Source organism: Salvelinus fontinalis, chromosome 11 (genome assembly GCF_029448725.1).
Source record: "Salvelinus fontinalis isolate EN_2023a chromosome 11, ASM2944872v1, whole genome shotgun sequence".
Classification (NCBI taxonomy): Eukaryota; Metazoa; Chordata; class Actinopteri; order Salmoniformes; family Salmonidae; genus Salvelinus; species Salvelinus fontinalis.
Window position 1 is genome coordinate 8,796,736 of NC_074675.1, and position 23,362 is coordinate 8,820,097.

At 45.0% G+C, this 23,362-nt stretch overlaps 1 protein-coding gene across 9 annotated transcripts in view; it reads left to right on the forward strand.

The window, feature by feature from the left end:
- Positions 1-23,362, forward strand: part of LOC129864961 (neuron navigator 3-like) — a 290,755-nt gene that overhangs the window by 260,101 nt on the left and 7,292 nt on the right. For 4 of the 9 annotated variants that reach the window (XM_055937305.1, XM_055937310.1, XM_055937307.1 and 1 more), the window contains 16 exons: positions 1,509-1,532; positions 1,779-1,856; positions 7,174-7,257; positions 8,825-8,936; positions 9,914-10,035; positions 10,253-10,273; positions 11,800-11,823; positions 12,322-12,494; positions 14,313-14,478; positions 15,560-15,743; positions 18,824-18,921; positions 19,224-19,319; positions 19,550-19,718; positions 21,143-21,378; positions 21,568-21,722; positions 22,155-22,226. In XM_055937305.1, the coding sequence (XP_055793280.1) occupies positions 1,509-1,532; positions 1,779-1,856; positions 7,174-7,257; positions 8,825-8,936; positions 9,914-10,035; positions 10,253-10,273; positions 11,800-11,823; positions 12,322-12,494; positions 14,313-14,478; positions 15,560-15,743; positions 18,824-18,921; positions 19,224-19,319; positions 19,550-19,718; positions 21,143-21,378; positions 21,568-21,722; positions 22,155-22,226 (1,814 nt within the window). The remainder of the gene's footprint in view (positions 1-1,508; positions 1,533-1,778; positions 1,857-7,173; positions 7,258-8,824; positions 8,937-9,913; positions 10,036-10,252; positions 10,274-11,799; positions 11,824-12,321; positions 12,495-14,312; positions 14,479-15,559; positions 15,744-18,823; positions 18,922-19,223; positions 19,320-19,549; positions 19,719-21,142; positions 21,379-21,567; positions 21,723-22,154; positions 22,227-23,362) is intronic. The other 5 variants (XM_055937306.1, XM_055937309.1, XM_055937312.1 and 2 more) reach the window with 5 other exon arrangements.

Sequence of the window (23,362 nt, forward strand, 5' to 3'; positions counted from 1 at the left end):
TCTCTGGTCTCTGTCTGTCTGTCTGTCTGTCTGTCTGTCTGTCTGTCTGTCTGTCTGTCTGTCTGTCTGTCTGTCTGTCTGTCTGTCTGTCTGTCTGTCTGTCTGTCTGTCTGTCTGTCTGTCTGTCTGTCTGTCTGTCTATCTATCTATCTATCTATCTATCTATCTATCTATCTATCTATCTATCTATCTATCTATCTGGGCAACTGTCTGGTCGTCTATGTCTGTCTATCTATCTATCTATCTATCTATCTATCTATCTATCTATCTATCTATCTATCTATCTGGTCTATCTGGTCTGTCTCTGTTTGTCTGCCTGGTCTGGTCTGTCTGTCTATCTGGTCTGTCTGTATCTGGTCTGTCTGGTCTTGTCTTGTCTGTATGTCTCTCTGGTCTGTCTGGTCAGTCTGTCTGCCTGGTCTGATCTGCCTGGTCTGGTCTGTCTGGTCTGTCTCTCTGTTTGTCTGCCTGGTCTGATCTGGTCTGTCTGGTCTGTCTCTCTGTTTGTCTGCCTGTTCTGGTCTGCCTGGTCTGGTCTGTCTAGTCTGTCTGGTCTGGTCTGGTCTGTCTGTCTCTCTGGTCTAGCTGGTCTGTCTGGTCAGTCTCTCTGTGTGTCTATCTAGTCTGTCGCTCTGGTCTGTCTCTCTGTTTGTCTGTCTGGTCTGGTCTGTCTGTCTGGTCTGTCAGTCTCTCTGTTTGTCTAGTCTGTCTGGTCTGTCAGTCTCTCTGTTTGTCTGGTCTGGTCTGGTCCGGTCAGATCTCCATAATGAAGATAACAATCAAAGCACGAGCAGTGATATATGTATCCACTTCGTCCAAAGTCAGGTTCTGGTCTATCAGTGGCGGACCTGAGCATAAAACTTGTGTTTATAACCTTGGACTTGGTGTCCAAGTCCAATTTCTTTGACCCTATGGTGCATTGCTTGTCATGAGCCAGTCTTTTAAACAACCAGGCATTTGAATATAACCAAACAGCACTTTGACATGATCTTTACCACACGTCATACTGACAGTCATGGACAAACATCACTAATACACCCTACTCTTTGTCCTTCTCTGTGGTTTCACTTCACACCCTATTCAGTTATCACTGCTTTTCTTTCATTACAATGACTTTCTGTTTGCACCCTACATTAACACGTTAGTTAAAGCCCACAGGTATAATGCTTTATTACTTGTTAGAACCATGGTTGAGTCTTTTTAAAATGCATTATACCAGTCAGGTTTAAAGAAAGTGTTACCAAAGTGACAACTAACCTAATGTGTTTAGATGCTTGTGCACTTTTTCCCTTTTATTGGCTAATTTGTCCAAGACTGTACTGTTGTTTATGTGTGAGATGCCTTATGTGTGAGATGCCTCATGCCTTATTGGCTAATGGTTTAAACTGCTAACCGTGAGGAAACATGCTGCTTTGTCATCATCATAACAGATATCTCTCTCACCATATCTTCTGTTTGGACTAAGCATGCATCATAGAGTTAATTGTATTCTTCTCTTTTCAATCAAGGGTCAAACAGGCCAAAATACCACGGTAATCCCCTACTTACCTTCACACTTACATTCACCCCATTGTTTTATACTGTGGCAATGAGACAGACTTTACATCAATGTTTTCAAATGGACGTTTACTAGGCAGCTGGTACACCAGATTTGGATTTGCTTTTAAAGGGATGGAATCGGAAGATAGGCATGCTCTGTTGTATTTTCAATCAGTCCTGTTTTTTAGGAAAGACGTGATCGTCATGGTAATCTGTTATTTTTTCCCTCACCCAAACAGCAAATCAGGAAGCTGCGACGAGAGTTGGACGCCTCCCAGGAAAAGGTCGCGACCCTCACATCTCAGCTGTCTGCCAATGTAAGTGCCTCTTACTTCAACAAACACTGAGCAGTCAAAACGTCTGCCTCGTGGTTCATTGGCATCCTAGCCTGTCAGAGAGGTTCGGGGGGAAACTCTGCCTTTGCCAAACCCTTGAATGTAAATGAGTCTAGACACCCACTAATTCCCTTTCTCTCTCTGACTCAAAGGTTTCTTAAGCTTCTGATGAAATGTTTTGAAGTCTGGGTTGTTGTTTTTTCCGAACACGGCTCGAATATGCGGCTTGTTTACCGGGAATTGTCCTGCGAAGCGAGCCTCATCCAGCGGGGCAGCAATATAGAGCGGCCTAGCGAGAACATGCAGATTCAACAAAACAGAGAGAGGGGGGAAAGAGGGGGCTTGTGAGCCCAGTTTGGAGGGAGGAAGTGTATTATACAGAGTGAGAGAGAACCCTGAGAACCCAAAGCCTATCAGGTCTCTGTGCAGAGATGGGCGCTCCTGTCTCTCTCTGTACTGGGCCCTGCGTGAAGCGTCTGATCAAGTGCGAGGCTGACAGGGTCTTCACCAGGGTCTCTGACTTTGATCGAGGAGTTATACATCTCCAGGCACTAATGCAACACACTGCCAAGAAACTTCCAACTAGCTTTTGTGTTCACTGTGTGACTCATACAGACCCCAGATGTCTTTGTAGAAAAGTTGCATTGTTTAGTATATGAGAAAGCTTTTTTTAGATGCCTTTGTGTACATATACTGAACAAAAATATAAATGCATCGGTGAGCTGAAATAAAAGCTCCCAGACATTTTCCACATGCACAAATAGCTTATTTCTCTCGAATTTATTGTGCAAATCTGTTTACATCCCTGTTAGTGGGTACTTTTCCTTTGCCAAGATAATCCATCCACCTGACAGGTGTGGCATATCAAGAAGTTGATTAAACTACATAATCATTACACAGGTGCACCTTGTGCTGGGGACAATAAAAGGCCACTCTAAAATGAGCAGTTTTGTCACACAATACAATGCCACGTATACTACCGTTCAAAAGTTTGGGGTCACTTAGAAATGTCCTTGTTTTTGAAAGAAAGCTATTTTTTTTGTCCATTTAAAATAACATCAAATTGATCAGAAATACAGTGTAGACATTGTTAATGTTATAAATGACTATTGTAGCTGGAAACGGCAGATTTTTTATGGAATATCTACATAGGCATACAGAGGCCCATTATCAGCAACCATCATTCCTGTGTTCCAATGACACGTTGTGTAAGCTAATCCAAGTTTAGCATTTTAAAAGGCTAATTGATCATTAGAAAACCCTTTTGCAATTATGTTAGCACAGCTGAAAACCTTTTTAGCCTTTTCAAATTATAAACTTGGATATCCACCAGAGCTGTTGCCAGAGAATTGAACGTTCATTTATCTACTATACATTGCCTCCAACGTCGTTTTAGAGAATTTGGCAGCACGTCCAACCGGCCTCACAAACGCAGACCATGTGTAACCACGCCAGCCCAGGACCTCCACATCTGGCTTATTCACCTGCGGGATCATCTGAAACCAGCCACCCGGACAGCTGATGAAATGGAGGAGTATTTCTGTCTGTAATAAAGCCCCTTTGTGGGGTAAAACTCATTCTGATTGGCTGGGCCTGGTTCCCCAGTGAGTAGGCCTATACCCACCCATGCCAAGAGTGTCATCAAGGCAAAGGGTGGCTACTTTGAAGAACCTGGTTACTACATGATTCCATATGTGTTATTTCATAGTTTTGATGTCTTCACTATTATTCTACAATGTAGAAAATAGTAAAAATAAAGAAAACCCTTGAAGCTGGAAACGGCAGATTTTTAATGGAATATCTACATAGGCATACAGAGGCCCATTATCAGCAACCATCACTCCTGTGTTCCAATGGCACGTTGTGTAAGCTAATCCAAGTTTAGCATTTTAAAAGGCTAATTGATCTTTTTTTTTTTTTTTTTTTTACCGTTATTTTACCAGGTAAGTTGACTGAGAACACGTTCTCATTTGCAGCAACGACCTGGGGAATAGTTACAGGGGAGAGGAGGGGGATGAATGAGCCAATTGTAAACTGGGGATTATTAGGTGACCATGATGGTTTGAGGGCCAGATTGGGAATTTAGCCAGGACACCGGGTTTAACACCCCTACTCTTACGATAAGTGCTATGGGATCTTTAATGACCTCAGAGAGTCAGGACACCCGTTTAACGTCCCATCCGAAAGACGGCACCCTACACAGGGCAGTGTCCCCAATCACTGCCCTGGGGCATTGGGATATTTTATTAGACCAGAGGAAAGAGTGCCTCCTACTGGCCCTCCAACACCACTTCCAGCAGCATCTGGTCTCCCATCCAGGGACTGACCAGGACCAACCCTGCTTAGCTTCAGAAGCAAGCCAGCAGTGGTATGCAGGGTGGTATGCTGCTGGAAAACCCTTTTGGTATATATTACCTCATGCCTTTCCTGGGCTCCTGATCCCAATCTGTTCCAGTAGTGTCATCCCCGCCAGACCCATACACTCTCTCTGGTACCGGATGGTGTCTGGTACTGGATGGTGTCTGGTATCCAAGCTTCATGGCCCATGCTGTGCCTAGGAACAACATTTCTCTCCCGGGACTCCAGTGGTTGAAACATGCACTGCGGCATTGATTAAGGCAGCGTTTTAGGTGATGTAAGCTGATTTGTCTGGGAGAGATACTGCATCTCCTGCAGGTGCATACTGTATGTTTGCAGTCATGTTCTCTTGAATGGCTGATTAAAGATAAATCCCACTTAGAGAGAGGCACTGTTTTGTCATTGAACGAACGAGAAGAGCTGTGAGTGTGGTGTCTGCTGATTGACGTCATCGTAGATTGACCCTAATCACATTTACATTTCAGTCATTTAGCAGACACTCTTATCCAGAGCGACTTACAGTAGTACGTTTTCGTACTTGTCCCCTGTGGGAATCAAACCCACAACCCTGGAGTTGCAAGCGCTGTGCTCCACCAGCTGAGCTATATGGGACACTAATGTACTGTATGCTAGACGCTCATTTACTGTATCTGCTCACTGTCTTTGTAATATGTTAACATGGAAATTAATATTTTGACCTTTTTGGAATAAGGAATATTTTTAATAAAGGACTATTCGTTGTGTTACCTTCAGCATGGTCCTAGCAGGTCAGTCTGACCTGATTTGTAGCTAAAATGGCCGCCACATCAGGCACACAGTTGTATGTGTGTTGTCACATTTGGTTAGAGAAGCTCTCCCACGTCCACGTCAATCTATTTCATGTTTGTTTGGGTTTTCTTTGATGAGAACAAAGTGGAATGAGAAAAACCAGCATCCTGGAAAAAGGATTCAAAAGAACGTTGTCGAACGTTGTCTTGGTATTGTACTGGTTTTAATTTTCTCCTCAGAAGAGATTCCATTCCTTGCCTTGGCTGTCATTAAAGTGGGTTTAAGAGGTGGGTTTATATCTCTGTGCTCTACTTACCTACCTACCTCACCCTAATTCTCCTTCCTTCACCTTCCGTCACTCTCTCTGTTTCCTTTCCCTCTCTCACTCCTTTCCCTCTCTCACTTCTTTCTCTCCCCTCTAGATTGCCCTCCCTCTCTCTCTTATCCCCTCCCCTCTACCTCTTTTTGTGCCTTTCTCTTTGGGGATTTGGGAATTAGTATATCTAGCCGTCTGTGCTGGCTTGTTCTACAGTAGTCATGCTGCTGTGTGTGTGTGAGTGAGTGTGGATGAGTAGAGCAGAGAGGGCTTTGAGGATGGCGTCGACACTGGGCAGCAGCAGTAGTAGTAGGGGCTGCTCTCTGGCCGGTTCGCTGGTCTGGCCACCCCTCAACCACTACCCCGGCTCCCAGCAGAGGCCCCAGGGCAGGGGTCGCAAGGCCAAAGGCCAGCCGCGGGATGCATGGGAAGCTTCACAGCCCTACCCACAGGGCGGACAGGTGGGCAGCCGCGGTGGGTGTATGTCACATGATGGAGGGGGCTGATTGGATTGGACGGATGACATTTTGCAAAGGTTATATGCAATTCAGCCAGATATGGTTGAGCACCACCAATACCACCAATATGGTGTTGGCTTATTGGTGTAGGACTATGATTACTGTGTTGCTACTCCTCCGCCCTGTCGAGCTGAGATTTTCTTATCTGTGGGCACGCTGCTTGGCTCTGTGTGACTCACTGGTCCTGACAGGTGTCGGAGGCTCCATGCGGTGGAGGTGCGTGGGTGTGAGCTCACACTGTTCTGTCGGTTTCTCTCTCTCTGTCACACACATGCACACACACAATTACTATTCTTGTATTTTCTAGGTGAGGACTTATCACCCCCCCCCCCCCCCCCCCCCACACACACACACTAACTCACAGTGCTATCCTATTTTCATGGAGCTCTACTTCCATCAGGCTCAGTGCAGCAGATGGTGTCATGCTGCTAAACATTTGGCACCCTTCAGTTTGTCGCCGGTGTTTCTTCAGGTGAAAAAATAACTCAGGCGCCGTTAAAGCAATGCTAAACCTTCCCTGACCTGTGTACACGAAGATATGCCCATCTTTCACTTTGCTTTAGGTCTGGGTTCAGCTGTATTTTTGTGCATGTTCAAATCAGCAGTTGGCTGTGAAAATCAGTCCTAATCATGGATGTTGTTGCTGCTGCTGCTGTTTTCTTCAGAGAAAGTGAAGGTTCACAGCTTTCAGAAGAGCAGACGTGGTGTAGCTACCACTTCTTCTGTAGCACAAGTTCTGTACGGCATGTCTTCTTTGGACCTCCTCCTGTTAACTTCCAGTTCATAAGCCACAAGTTATCAGCCTGGACCAGTGGGGGAGTGGTTAGCTGTATCATGCAGCAGGCTCAGCATTGCCGTGGTGAAGTGCAAGCTGTAACTAGGGGGAATGTTCCTAGTGTTTTGGTTCAGATACAGAATTAAACATGATGGTCCAGCCAGTCAGTCAGCGCTGGTGGTTCAACAGAGGGATGACTTGACTCAGTCTATCAGAGCTGAGGGTCCCTGGGGAGAGTGATGACTCATGAGAAACACGAGGGAACATGAAGAGGGCGAGAGAAAAAATAGCCTACACCCTCAGGTCGCATCGATTCTTCTTCTTCATGTTTAAGTGGCTATCTAACGATGGATTTTCCACACTGTGTGCTCAATGTGTGTTTGTGGATCATCTTGAATCCACCTGATTAGAGGTTGTTCTACCTACAGAGAATGGTATATTTATAGGACTTCAGGAAAATGTGACAGAAAATGTGCCAATTTAACGTTGTCCCTTTATGCCTGCTTTAATGACTCGTCCAGTGCTTGTGTTATCTGTGTTGAACTCTGACCTCTGTGTTGGCAGGCTCACCTGGTGGCAGCCTTTGAGAAGAGCCTGGGGAACATGACCTGTCGCCTAACGAGCCTCACCATGACAGCTGAGCAAAAGGTACGTGCCTTTTCCTGTTGCTGCGGCCCACCGCTTCCAGATACCTTCTCATGTGTAAAGTTGCGGCTTTAGTGTTTCATTGTCTCTGAGACGTCTGCCGGTCTGTGCATATCACTGTTAATCCATGGTCCTTTACACTTTACAATAACAGTAACTTATCGTGTGTTAGAGCATTCATAAGGTCTTTATAAGCACTACATAACGTACCCTGAATCATTTAGAATCATCCTATGTCGTGCCCGTGGCACATTTACCACGCTTTATACAGCATGACATTTGCTTATGAATGATTTCTGTATAGACCTCTTGATGAAGGCTTCATTGCGTTAGAAGCTATGTTAAAGGACAATTCCACCCCAAAAAACTGTTTTTTGGTATTTTGTTTCATTAGTCCATTGTCATATGATGCAAAACGCATGATGCTGGGATAATTTCTGTATTTTTAAAGTTAACTATCTTCACTACTTGATTGCTGACAAGCAAAACATTTTGGGACCGTCAACAATGGACTAATGAAACAAATACCAGAAGATAGTTATTGGGTGGATTTTCTTTAAGTTTAGTGTCGGACTTTTCCCCCTTTTACTTTAAGATGTAACTAGTCACATATGTATCCTAATCCAGGACATTGGTTTTGCTCCATACTCTGCAGAGTTATTTCTTCAGGGGTGTGTACTGAATGATGCTATACTCATAGACAGATGTCAGACCACATTAGAGATGACAGAAGTGTTTGTTACGGTTCCTAATTGGCAGCGTTTGAGTGGGATTAGGGTCTGGGAGAAGAACCCAGATAGGGTAACGTCGTCGAGCTCTAAAACGAGGATCAGTGAAAGAATGGTGCATGTGTTGTAAATGTAAAGCCGTCCTTGTGATGAAACGTGAGCGTTTCCGCCTGTCCGCCTGCTCGTGGAAACTCTACTCATAACATTGACGAGCTGTGGCAGCCCTAATCCTGGATAAATTAAACGAGAGATTCTAGAGGGACGTCTTTGTTAAGCAAGCCGCCTGCGCCCTCCCAACTTTTAATTAAGACTGAAACCCTATCACAAGCCCACAGTGGTTTTGGGGGAATTGGAGTGCTGTTGCCTTATATCTAATCATGTGGGTTTAATAGAGAGAAGCGGCACCGTGTAGCTTTTATCCAAGCAGGTGGGGCGGAGGGTAAAACTCTATTGCCAAACCTTATCTTCTTAAACCTGCTTATGGCCTATCTCTCTGTGCTTTTGAGGCAGGAATATTTGACTGAGTTATCGTACGACTGTCATTGAGTTTTGGATTGAGAATTGAGAGAATGGTGCCCCCGGCCGAAATGAAGGGTAGACCGTTAGAGATTTAGAGGCAGAAAACAAGATGTTTCTCTTGTAACAGGGTTAGTGAACAAAAAGGTCTATTCAAGATCCACCTAAAGCACATTTGTTCTTTTTTGGGGACTCCAAATGATATTTCTACAGTATATCTATAATCAAGCACATTCTGCCATTGTTTTCAATTGTGCAGGTTGGTATTGTCTGTGATGTGGTGGTGCTGTGGAGGTTGATCTGTGGCGCTGCTTCTCTTCCCTCAGGAGTCGGAGCTGGCTGAGCTGAGAGAGACCATCGAGGCGCTGAAAGCCCAGAACACAGACGCCCAGACAGCCATCCAAGTGGCCCTCAACGGCCCCGACCACCTACACAAAGGTAGCGCCGCCAGAGGAGAACCCTCCATATGCGCTTTAGTGTGGGCAAGAACCACACCTCTTCCTCTTGATCGACCCACACAGTTCAAACTCTGTCCCTCTTTACTCATGAGAGCAGCCATACACCACTCTAGAATGTTCAGAGCAGCCATACACCACTCTAGAATGCTCAGAGCAGCCATACACCACTCTAGAATGTTCAGAGCAGCCATACACCACTCTAGAATGCTCAGAGCAGCCTTACACCACTCTAGAATGTTCAGAGCAGCCATACACCACTCTAGAATGTTCAGAGCAGCCATACACCACTCTAGAATGTTCAGAGCAGCCATACACCACTCTAGAATGTTCAGAGCAGCCATACACCACTCTAGAATGCTCAGAGCAGCCTTACACCACTCTAGAATGTTCAGAGCAGCCATACACCACTCTAGAATGTTCAGAGCAGCCATACACCACTCTAGAATGCTCAGAGCAGCCATACACCACTCTAGAATGTTCAGAGCAGCCATACACCACTCTAGAATGTTCAGAGCAGCCATACACCACTCTAGAATGCTCAGAGCAGCCATACACCACTCTAGAATGTTCAGAGCAGCCATACACCACTCTGAATGCTCAGAGCAGCCATACACCACTCTAGAATGTTTAGAGCAGCCATACACCACTCTAGAATGTTCAGAGCAGCCATACACCACTCTAGAATGCTCAGAGCAGCCATACGCCACTCTAGAATGTTCAGAGCAGCCATACACCACTCTAGAATGTTCAGAGCAGCCATACACCCCTCTAGAATGTTCAGAGCAGCCATACACCACTCTAGAATGTTCAGAGCAGCCATACACCACTCTAGAAAGTTCAGAGCAGCCATACACCACTCTAGAAAGTTCATCCTCTTTGAAAGTTGATCTCAAACACCTGGCGCTTGGGAGTTAGACTGGGTAGGTACTAAAAAAGCGAGTTGTCTTGTGCTTCCAGACCTGCGGATTAGGCGGCAACACTCGTCGGAGAGCATGTCCAGCATCAACAGTGCAGCCAGTCACTCATCCCTGGGCAGCGCCAAAGACCTAGAGGACAAGAAGAAGAAGAAGAAGAGCTGGGTAAGTTAGTGAGTGAAGAAATCCCACGGGAGAAGGAGAGGAGGAGGGTTTCTTGGCTTGTATAGACGTCTCCAGTGCACTTCACTCTAACCTCTGAACCATCTAAACCATGCCAGTCTCACACTCCTTTCTACTGAGAAGTCATACATTGTCATAACTGTGACTTGTAATTCCACTCCCTTTTCTCACGCTCTCCCTAACCCTAACCCTCTGCCAGGGAAAGGAGAGAGGCAACAAGGTGAATATGAAACCCCCCATCCTCTCGCATGTCTATGACAGAGTGAATGACTTTGAGATCAAGAGGGGTAACACTTTTGTACAAGGATCACATATTGGGCACTCATTTCCTAAGTGTATAATTGTGTATATAAGTAGATAAATAGGACCTTTATTCTATAGTATTAGCCAGTTGTTAGTCCTTCATTCAGTGTTTCCTGTACTCATTCATGTGTAAAGAAGAAAACACAAAATAAAGGCCTAATAAAATGTGTTAATAATACCAAATAAAGGCTTAATTCACTATTTCAAATAGTGCCTAATGTGGTCCATATACCCGAAAGGGACAGATACTTATTTAAGCATGAATCAGTGCTGTCCCGCTTTGTTGCCTTAAATCCCCCAGTCAGTGTACCCCTTGATTAAGCGTACAGTCCATCTCTCCTAGTAATATTAAGCTTATTTCCCCTCTCCTTCTGTGTGCAGTTACACTTCTGCCTCCCATGGAGAAAAAATTACACACCCTATTTGAGAAACGCATTCATTCAAAATCCACGTTTTTGTAAATCCTCTCTCTACCCTGTGTTTTTCTGCCGGTAATACAGTTTCCTGCTGGTTACTGACTACTATTTGCGAGGACCCTCTGAATAATTTTTCATTACATTCAATAATTACTCATACATTCTTATAATAAGATTCAGTACAGAAGACAACCCCACTTCAAGAGTATACAATCTGACCTCCATACTATCTCTTGTGGGAAACCATGATTACCTGCTAAATGTCCGTCCAGGAGTACGACCAGCATCTTTACACCTGCTCAACTCTCTTTCCCAATCCTTCCCAGACTCTGAGCCAGAGAAAAGCTCAGCCCACGCTCAGAAATACACATCTGGTTCTTATTTATGCAGCTATTCATATTCATTTGCATATAAATTCTGCCTCTGTGCCCCTGTGGCCTGAAACACTGGGAGTGTGTGGCTCAGAGGTTAATGAAGTGCCTGTGATCTGGCTGAAGAGGGCATCGCTAACAGCAGGGAGCAGGACATGGGCACACACACACAAACACACACAAAAACACAGTTTCCCCTCCCTGGATCCATTCTTCAACTTGTACAGGAAACAAAATGTCTCCTACTGCCGGCTCCATTGTGGCTCCAGATGTTCTTTGACATAGGGGGGAAAGGCTCCAGTCACACTGAAAATAATGTGCTAGGGCTCCTCCTCCAAACAAGGGAACCTAGAGATGCCAAAATGCAAATGCCTCAGACCTCAGGAACTAATTGCCAGTTAAATGGAGTTTTAAAGGGGCAAGGGAAGTTTTTTGGTTGTATGACAGTTGAACAAAGCTCATTAGGTATTTATAAGCTATATTCTTCAAACATCTATATATATATCATTAATTTGAAAGTATAAAAATAGATGTACCAATCTCAGATTGCCCCTTTAAAGATAATGGTGGCCCTAGCGGTAAAACAGTAGTGATGATGTGTGGGTCAGTGGAGCGGCGTGTCCTTGTGGTAACAGCAGTGATTGTTCTATCCTCAGGTGGCTGATTCCATCCCAGCACAGGTTAGTTGTACTAAAGCGTCTACCGTCCGTATGCTGTGGTGACTTCCTCCTCTCCTTTCCTCCTCAGTTCCTCAACGTTTTCCCCTTCTACAACTGTTCGGCATGGAAACAGCCCCCCTCTCCTCTTCCTCCATTTTGACTGCCTGTTTGTTTCTAGTTCCAGGACCTTAAAAAGTCTGGCTCCTCCCCTGCATTCCTCATTCCTCCTCCATACAGTCTGGCTCCTCCCTGCATTCCTCATTCCTCCAGTCTGGCTCCTCCCCTGCATTCCTCGTTCCTCCTCCATACAGTCTGGCTCCTCCCTGCATTCCTCATTCCTCCTCCATACAGTCGCCCTTGATTGGATCCCTCTCTCGCCCTTGATTGAGTTGCCTTGCGTTCCCTCTCTCTCAGATGGTGACTGTTGCCTAAGAACAGCACTGACTTGGCCCGACAGGAAATGATGTCCGTTAAGTTGGAGAGATGGGCGATGTTGACGTTTTGGTGTTTCCCTTGCAGTTGCGGAGCTCGTTCAAGCAGGCGTTCAGTAAGAAGAAGGGCAACAAGCCTCAGTCTCCCCAAGATGACATCGAAGAGATGACGGACTCATCGCTGCCTTCCTCGCCCAAGCTACAGCATGCTAACAGACAGGACAGCTTCCCAACACTACTCTCCTCAGCCTCTACCACAGAGTGAGTATACTGTAATATACACACCGATAGGCAGATAGCCTAGCTGTTAGAGCGTTGGGCCAGTAACCGAAAGGTCGCTAGTTTGAATCCGCGAGCTGACAAGGTGAAGAATCTGTCGATTTTCCCCTTGTGCAAGGCACTTAACCCTAATTGCTCCAGGGTTACTGTTGATAATGGCTGACCCTGGACGTGACCCCAGTCACTGTTGATAATGGCTGACCCTGGACGTGACCCCAGTCACTGTTGATAATGGCTGACCCTGGACGTGACCCTACCTCCCGAGGATGTCTCAGGGGGAGTTGGGATTCTAATTAACACATGTATGAATACACACTGGTACATGTGTGAAACAGGACAAAATAATCACCCACCTCATCATTATTATTATTATTACACACAGGCTACATCCCAATCTACATACAACACATACTTCAGCATCTTCCATTTCTTGGCACAAATGTTGTTTTTCTTCTGAATTCACACAGTCTTTTTTTCACGTCTCTTCTTGTTCACCTTGTTTCTCCATTTCATATGTCTATCTGTCCAGTAACAAGTGCGTTTGTGATAGCAAGCCCCTCCCCATTTGGATGTCAAAGAGAAGGCTAAACGGTCATGTGGTCTACAAACACAGATCTCGGTAACAGGCCGTGTGTGGCTGGCACGCTGTTGGGGGTGTGAAGTGCATTCATCATCTTAACTCAGCCTGCTTTTATCTTTGTGTGGCTCCCAAATGGCATGTTAGTCCCTATATTGTGCACTCTAGGACCCATAGGGCTCTGGTCAAAAGTAGTGCACTATATAGGGAATAGAGTGCTCTTTGGGACGTAACCTTTCTCTCACAAAGGGCCCCAATCAGGCCACGACACAAAAATATAATGCACCAGAATGTGAGCCGCGTACACAAATATTAAAATCACTTGTAGCAGTCATGGGAGATTATATTATATTTCCGTGCTTACTGATACTGCTGGTGAATTGGCCATGTACAGAAGGCTCCTCCATCTTGCTAATATCCTCGGCTGGCCATGCATTTGCCAGAAGCATGCTAGTTTCATTCACATCTGCTGTGTGTGGGCCAGCTGGCTAGTTGGTTTACCCTCACTTCTTTGGAGGGTCCCTGACAGGCTGATGGAGGGTGATGATCATGGTGTGGGTTTTGAAGTCAATTTCCCCATTTCAGATCGTAAACTCAGCTATGACCTGCATAGTTTGATAGTAGTGAATGACTTACATGGTAGCAGTAGTAGCAACACTGGAACCGTAGACAGACACCATCTTTGTCTTTGCTTGGCATGCCAGATGGACAATTCCTATGATGGAGGATTCACTCATCCCCAATGCTCACCTGATCCCTGTGTGACCCCATACCACCTATGTGTATGTGTGTTTTCTAAGTATGTCTGCCATAACGGTTTCCTACTGACTCCAATGGATCCTCTTTGGTTTGACTGTTCAGCCGAGTTCTCTCCCTGTCCCTCGGGGGTTGAGGTTCCCTCGGTGGACGCTCCCCATGCCTGTACTGTACTGTATGTGTAACTGCCCATGTTTGTAGTATTTCTAGCCTGTATGTGTAACTACCCCTGTTTGTAGTATTTCTAGTCTGTATGTGTAACTACCCCTGTTTGTAGTATTTCTAGTCTGTATGTGTAACTACCCCTGTTTGTAGTATTTCTAGTCTGTATGTGTAACTGCCCCTGTTTGTAGTATTTCTAGTCTGTATGTGTAACTACCCCTGTTTGTAGTATTTCTAACCTCTATGTGTAACTATCCCTGTGTGTAGTATTTCTAGCCCTGTGACCCCTGTGTGACCCCTTGCAGGCTGTGTGAGTGCACGGAGGCGGAGGCGGAGATCATCCTGCAGCTGAAGAACGAGCTGAGGGAGAAGGAACTGAAGCTGACAGACATCCGCCTGGAGGCTCTTAGCTCCGCCCACCACCTGGACCAGATCCGAGAGGCCATGAACCGTATGCAGGTGAGGAACCAGGTAGCCTGCTAAACGAATGCACAACCCAAACCATGGGGGACCCACCAATGTGAATTAGCACTGACTTATATATCAAATCACTAATTGTACATATAGCCTTATATTGTTGTTTGTTTAACACTAATCCAGTCCATTTCTTATCTGTTGTTTTATCTGTATATATATTGTTTATGCTGTAAAAACAATACTTCAGGAGGAGACATTATTGGGTTGCACCCAGAGAGACCTGTTTCCCAGGGGCCAGTGGGGCGTGACACTGTGCAGTTAGGGAGCTAATGCAGTGTTTGGGGATTGTTCTGGCTCTTTGATGCCATGCCAGGGGTGACTGGGGTGGTCAGGGGGTTCAGGGGGAAGCCAACAAGCCGCGATGGCACCGTGATCAACTTACAATATAACCACTCAGACCACTAATTAGGTTTATCTGTCAGTGGGGCTGGCCGTGCCATACACCCAATCACCTTTCTGGTAGAGCACTGACAACGCATCTTGTGACAAAGACCGGGGGGACAGTGGCTTGGCCGTTGATGTCAACTCCCATGACAAAACGGCAACAACTGGAGAAGTCAGCACTCTCTCCTCAGATGTGTAGATAATCCACCCAGGCCCTTAATCTGGGATTTAGATTTGTGAACAGCCCAGTACAAAGAGCTCTGTTGAGATTAAAATGCTCTCACAGCCAACAATGACACTAATACTGATCCACAATGATAACTATGGCCAGTCTGAATGCAAGCAAATTTCCATATTCTTCTAATCGGTTTACCTCTCAGTAGAAAGACTTTATTTTACATCGGGTTGGGCTCAATTTCTGGATTGCTCTCTAAAAGCGTCCATTTGTGGTGACGTCATTGTCTCCCAACATGTGGCATAGGCCTACATGATGAGTTATAACCATAGAAATATGAATTACTAGACAGGACACTCAATACGGTTGCTGGTCCACCCATCACAGAACATTGACTTGAATGGGAATGTCCATTCTGGTAATTATGTTTCTATGGTTTAGAAAAGCATCTGTCAGGAAACAACGACATTGTCATTTAGAGTATCCTCCTGATGTTTATTCTCTGTCATTGGGCAGAATGAGATCGAGCTGCTGAAAGCAGAAAATGACCGTCTCAAGACGGGAGGCACCACGCCAGCTGCCACGCCAGCCAAGATGGGCCGGCCGCCCTCTGAGACCTCCAGCACATCCTCGTCCTCCTCGCGCCAATCTCTGGGCCTGTCCCTCAACAACCTCAATATCACAGACACCATCATGTCAGGTGAGCCACAGCTTTGAGCCTGTAAGGTCAACAACCTCAACATCAACTGTGGTGACCCACCACAACCCCGTGACTCTACAACATGACAGACACCATCATGTCAGGTGACCCACCACAACCCGTGACTCTACAACATGACAGACACCATCATGTCAGGTGATTCACCACAACCCCGTGACTCTACAACATGACAGACACCATCATGTCAGGTGACCCACCACAACCCGTGACTCTACAACATGACAGACACCATCATGTCAGGTGACCCACCACAGCCCCGTGACTCTACAACATGACAGACACCATCATGTCAGGTGATTCACCACAGCTCCGTGACTCTACATGACAGACACCATCATGTCAGGTGACCCACCATAACCCGTGACTCTACAACATGACAGACACCATCATGTCAGGTGACCCACCATAACCCGTGACTCTACAACATGACAGACACCATCATGTCAGGTGACCCACCACAGCCCCGTGACTCTACAACATGACAGATACCATCATGTCAGGTGATTCACCACAGCCCCGTGACTCTACAACATGACAGACACCATCATGTCAGGTGATTCACCACAGCCCCGTGACTCTACAACATGACAGATACCATCATGTCAGGTGATTCACCACAACCCCGTGACTCTACAACATGACAGACACCATCATGTCAGGTGATTCACCACAACCCCGTGACTCTACAACATGACAGATACCATCATGTCAGGTGATTCACCACAGCCCCGTGACTCTACAACATGACAGATACCATCATGTCAGGTGACCCACCACAACCCCGTGACTCTACAACATGACAGACACCATCATGTCAGGTGACCCACCACAGCCCCGTGACTCTACAACATGACAGACACCATCATGTCAGGTGATTCACCACAGCCCCGTGACTCTACAACATGACAGACACCATCATGTCAGGTGATTCACCACAGCCCCGTGACTCTACAACATGACAGACACCATCATGTCAGGTGACCCACCACAGCCCCGTGACTCTACAACATGACAGACACCATCATGTCAGGTGACCCACCACAACCCCGTGACTCTACAACATGACAGACACCATCATGTCAGGTGATTCACCACAGCCCCGTGACTCTACAACTCAGTAGAACAGTTTACATTATATTCTCCTGGATGATGATTCAGTAGAACAGTTTACATTATATTCTCCTGGATGATGATTCAGTAGAACAGTTTACATTATATTCTCCTGGATGATGATTTAGTTGAACAGTTTACATTATATTCTCCTGGATGATGATTTAGTAGAACAGTTTACATTATATTCTCCTGGATGATGATTCAGTAGAACAGTTTACATTATATTCTCCTGGATGATGATTCAGTAGAACAGTTTACATTATATTCTCCTGGATGATGATTTAGAAGAACAGTTTAAATTATAAACTGCGTTGCCCTATATTTACTGTTACCCAACACGCTGCGTTGCCCCTATCTTTACTGTTACCCAACACGCTGCGTTGCCCTATCTTTACTGTTACCCAACACGCTGCGTTGCCCTATCTTTACTGTTACCCAACACGCTGCGTCGCCCTATCTTTACTGTTACCAACACGCTGCGTTGCCCCTATCTTTACTGTTACCAACACGCTGCGTTGCCCTATCTTTACTGTTACCCAACACGCTGAGTTGCCCTATCTTTACTGTTACCAACACGCTGAGTTGCCCTATCTTTACTGTTACCAACACGCTGCGTTTTCCTATCTTTACTGTTACCCAACACGCTGCATTGCCCTATCTTTACTGTTACCCAACACGCTGCTTTGCCCTATCTTTACTGTTACCCAACACGCTGCATTGCCCTATCTTTACTGTTACCCAACACGCTGCTTTGCCCTATCTTTACTGTTACCCAACACGCTGCGTTGTCCTATCTTTACTGTTACCAACACGCTGCGTTGTCCTATCTTTACTGTTACCCAACACGCTGTTCGGCCAGTTTGAAGACAATGTGCTAATCCTTTTGGATGAAGGTGAATCACCACAGCACGTTTGTCCAAGTAGAGTTTCTCAAGTTGAAGTAACATCTGCATCAATCAAGCAGACGTCAGAACAGAACTCCTCGGAGAGGCGTGTGTGTGTGTGTGTGTGTGTGTGTGTGTGTGTGTGTGTGTGTGTGTGTGTGTGTGTGTGTGTGTGTGTGTGTGTGTGTGTGTGTGTGTGTGTGTGTGTGTGTGTGTGTGTGTGTGTGTGTGTGTGTGTGTGTGTGAGAGAAAGACTAATTAAACCTTGTATGCTCTTCTTCTCCGACTCCGGCCTTGTCCTCGTCGATGAGTGGAGTGCTGTTCGGTCCTCCTTTGGTCTCCTCGTCTGTCCTGTAATTAAAATAGAACACTCTCGGAGGACTTTGGGGCTGTTTAATTGATGGTGGGATGAGTTGGGAGCAGCAGCGCGTGGGAAGACGAGTGGCAGAGGGCCCTTATCACCCCTGCACAGAGCCTGCGTACCAGCAAGCCAGCCGAATACAAAGTAGTTCCCCTTCCTCCCCAGTTCAATGTAAATAAAGCAGAGAGAGAGGAAAATAGATTGTTTATAATTAATATCTGGAGCTCCTAGCAATGTAACTTTTTTAGCCTGACAACCGTGTCTTTCAAACAGGCAGGAGGACCGCTCTATATTACAGGAGGACCGCTCTATATTACAGGAGGACCGCTCTATATTACAGGAGGACCGCTCTATATTACAGGAGGACCGCTCTATATTACAGGAGGACCGCTCTATATTACAGGAGGACCGCTCTATATTACAGGAGGACCGCTCTATATTACAGGAGGACCGCTCTATATTACAGGAGGACCGCTCTATATTACAGGAGGACCGCTCTATATTACAGGAGGACCGCTCTATATTACAGGAGGACCGCTCTATATTACAGGAGGACCGCTCTATATTACAGGAGGACCGCTCTATATTACATTTAGGCTCTGTTGTTTTTACTTCTCTATTTTTCAGACGCTTTTATTACAGAGATGTTTTTCCCCAAGATTGTTTCCTCCCTTGATAGATAGTTGTGTTTGTGCCCACAGATATTCTCCTGGACGATGGTTATGAGGGCAATCTACGCAAAGAGGGGCGCAGTGTCCGCATTGTGGTCACAATCAACAGTGGCTCCAATAAAACCAAGGTAACTAATGAGATATGGTGCCTAGAATAACAATGTGAGAATCTTATGCTGTCGTATAATCAGATGCTTCGGTACCAGCGCTTGACTTGGGCAGGAGCTCACCGGAGCCGAGTACCGGGACCTTAGTTTTTCTGTTCCTCTTATAAAATATTATATCACCTTAATATTAACAGTACCGGCAACCAAAATAAACACTGGCACCTATTTCAGTCCAAGTCACTGTTTGGTACAACAATTTTGTAACTTATTTTCATTCAAGTCTCTGACATGGGACATTTTCTAATTCCCTGTCGTACACTCAGGGTATGCAAAGCCAGGAGTACCTCATTGGTTCCATCGGCGTGAGCGGAAAGACCAAGTGGGATGTGCTAGATGGAGTAATCAGACGATTATTCAAGGTACAACCTCCTTCCCCCTGCTCACCATTCAGTCACTGACTGAACCCTACAGACGGAAAACCAAATATGAAGCACTACATTTTTGTGTCAGAAAAAGCTCATGATATATGGTTCTTCATCTGTATGATTGACAGACTATTTCTTTGTTGTGGAAACACATGGATAAACACTGAGATATTAGATAGAATGTGTCTTTATCTTAGAATTCTATTTGGCCATTTCCCCTCCAGGAGTACGTGTTCCGGGTGGACCCACTGACCAGTCTGGGGCTGAACTCAGACAGTATAGTCAGCTATAGGATGGGGGATGTGGTGCGGGCCCACGCCTCTGAACTGCCTGAAATGCTGCCCTGTGGCTACCTGGTGGGGGACAACAACGTCATCAGTGTCAACCTCAAAGGTACTAGGATGGCCCAGACTAACGGCATGATGCATTTCACTGTTTCTATTGTTGTGTGTTTTATGTATTACTGTATGTCCGACATCCTTTTAAGGACATGACCAAACACATTTCCCTCTGGTGGGATAATAAAGCTTATTAAATCAAAATAGCACAGATATAGAGGAAGGGCCTTGAGTCTTGACCATGAGACCTGACCAGGAACAACCCACGGCCCTACTTATAGGATGGCACATTTCCAAACATGACAAAATGGAACCCCAGAAGGTTTAAATAGAATTTCCAAAAGCTTCTTCATCCTGACATGACAATACCCTCATGCACTTTGAAAAGCACTTCGGACACTTCAGTCAATGTACTGCTCCTGAAGGGGCAAAGGAGGTGTTTTAAATGGACTAACATCGGCTTCCATTTTTATTCACCAGAGCTAAAAAAAAAAAGTAGACAACACTTCCTTTACTTCACTCGCATGCTGGCTGCTATATTCCTGTGGTCATAATGGCCGCTTCTCTCCCATAGTCACAACAGTGGCCATCAGCAGGAAAATGTAGTGGGCCAGGCCTGAACTGGGTGCCATTGAATCCTGTGTCAGCACCCTGCATTACAGTTGTGTTTTCACTGGAGGAGTAGTGTCCAAGCTCCCATCAACAGTCAATTATAGTTACTCTGCAGTCATTGAAGCTGAATTATAGTTACTCTGCAGTCATTGAAGCTGAATTATAGTTACTCTGCAGTCATTGAAGCTGAATTATAGTTACTCTGCAGTCATTGAAGCTGAATTATAGTTACTCTGCAGTCATTGAAGCTGAATTATAGTTACTCTGCAGTCATTGAAGCTGAATTATAGTTACTCTGCAGTCATTGAAGCTGAATTATAGTTACTCTGCAGTCATTGAAGCTGAATTATAGTTACTCTGCAGTCATTGAAGCTGAATTATAGTTACTCTGAAGTTATTGAAGCTGAATTATAGTTACTTTGCAGTTATTTAAACTGAATTATAGTTACTCTGCAGTTATTGAAGCTGAATTATAGTTACTCTGAAGTTATTGAAACTGAATTATAGTTACTCTGCTGATCCTAAATCAGCGCTCCTACTCTGAGACGCTTGACACATACGCCACCTGACGCCCCAAAGAGTTGCACCATAAACAATAATCAACTCTTCCCATTTCTCATGATTTATTTTATGTTAACATCATTTCTTAGCCATCGCACAGTCGCACTGCATTTAATTATGATATTTTATGGGCTATTACCTGAGTGAATGAACTCAATTCATTCCATTCGTTTTAGAATGGCATGAATTCTATTCAGTCTAACACAGGTTGTGAGAGGCTATGTACCGTTATATACCGTTAACATGATAATATCCTGTATTATTAGCACCTAGTATCATCAGACAATCACGTCTCTCCTCCTGCAGGTGTGAAGGAGAACAGCATAGACAGCCTGGTATTTGACACCCTCATCCCCAAGCCCATCATCCAGAGATACCTCAACCTGCTCATGGAGCATCGCCGCATCATCCTCTCTGGCCCCAGCGGAACCGGGAAGTCCTTCCTGGCCAGCAAGCTGGCAGAGTTCATTGTCACCAAGTCTGGTCGAAAGGTCACGGAGAGCAACTTGGCTAGCTTCAACGTGGACCAGAAATCCAGCAAGGTAAGAAAACGCTCAGACAAGAGTATTAAGGAGCTAGTCGCTAAGGAGTCGGCATATTTGTCTATAAATCGCCTCGTTTGGCACTATACAGTATATCAAGGACAGTGGTCCTATTTCAAAGACAAAGTAACACTCACTTTATGAATAATGGCCACATCTTTAAGCTCACTGTGTGTTGTTTCTGTGCAGGACCTGCGTCAGTACCTATCCAGCCTGGCAGAGCAGTGCAACTCTGAGGACAGCGAGACGGAGCTGCCCACCGCGGTCATACTGGACAACCTCCACCACATCGGCTCACTCAGCGACATCTTCAACGGATTCCTCAACTACAAGTACCACAAATGGTGAGTATAGCTCCACCGGCACAGGAAGCAAGTCTAGCCGCTATAGGATGGTGGTGGTGATGATGATGATGATGATGATGATGATGATGATGATGATGATGATGATGATGATGATGATGATGATGATGATGATGATGATGATGATGATGATGATGATGATGATGATGATGATGATGGGGGTGATGATGATGATTGTGTTTAACTCAAATGCAACAGTTAGAGTTAATGTGAACACTGGGATTCTATACTAACAACCATTTCTAGCTTTACTCATTACAAGATGATGCAATTCGTATTCTATTCAAGACAGTTTACCTACTGTTCCCTGATAAGCACAATCACTGTTGTGAAAGGAAAGGTAAATATCTTTATTGCCTGGCCCTGGTACGTAACTGCACTGTCCTCAGTATAATTGTTCTGTCTTGTCTGCAGCCCGTATGTAATTGGAACCATGAACCAGGGAGTGTCTTCCTCTCCCAACCTTGAGCTTCACCACAATTTCAGGTATGTCACCAACACTCAAACCAGGATTCAAAAGCTTCATTTGCTCTTTGCTTTGAACATATTGTTTTTCCTGTACAGACAACATATTCAAGCAGATTTGTGCTAACTAACATTATTTTGGGGCTTTTTTCTTTTTTTGAAAACTCTGTTTATTCAGTTTTACACACAAGACAACATAAATAATATACTCAACTAGAAAAAATACAAATAAAAAATAATAGCTTTAAAGATACCGTACTTTGGACAAGTTGAACACACCGGGCAGAAGGCTACCAGGGCCATCTGTAGTACAGGAACAGAGCAGACACCTCACTATTGTTCCTGTAAACAGACAAAGAATAGGGGTGGAGAAATGCAACCATCCACTGGACAAATTTTTTTTTTTTTTTTTTTTTTAACAATGCTTTAAAAAATATATATAATTATGTAAGCGTGAACAAAATGAAAAAATTAAAAACAGGGCAAAACGAGCTCACATTTTAGTCTCTGACAGGGCAAGATGAACAAGGCATCCGCAGGTCACATTCAATAAGAATCAATAGGCACATCAACCTTAATGCCCCCCCCCCCCCCCCACCCCCAAAAGAAAAAAAACACAAAGAAATGCTCATCCAGCCCTTAATTCACAGGGGAGTCAAATACAGACTTATTTTTGTTTTAATATGAATGCCATTAAAGGATGGACTGTTTAAAGTAAGACCGGAATGGAGCCCAAGCCTCATTAAACAGTTTGGGGTTCCCACGTGTATTGAATTACATTTTTTCTAGTTTCAGAGAGCACAACACATCTCGCACCCAATATTTATAAGATGGGGGAGCTGCCATCTTCCAGTTCTGTAGTATTAGCCGTCTAGCTAAAAGAGTTGTATAAGCAACAGTGTCCAACTGAATTCTTGACAGAGGGGTACCTATGGGCAGTACTCCAAAAAGGGATGTAAGGGGAGACGGATCTATAACAGTGTCATATATATCAGAGAAACATGTAAATATTAATTCCCAGAAACCTGACAGTTTATGACAGCCCCAAAACATATGATACAGTGTGGCTGGTTCTGTTTTACATTGGACACAGGTAGGATCAAAATCTGAGAATATTCTTCCCAGTTTGGCTCGGGGCAGAGTAATTAAGCTGCAAA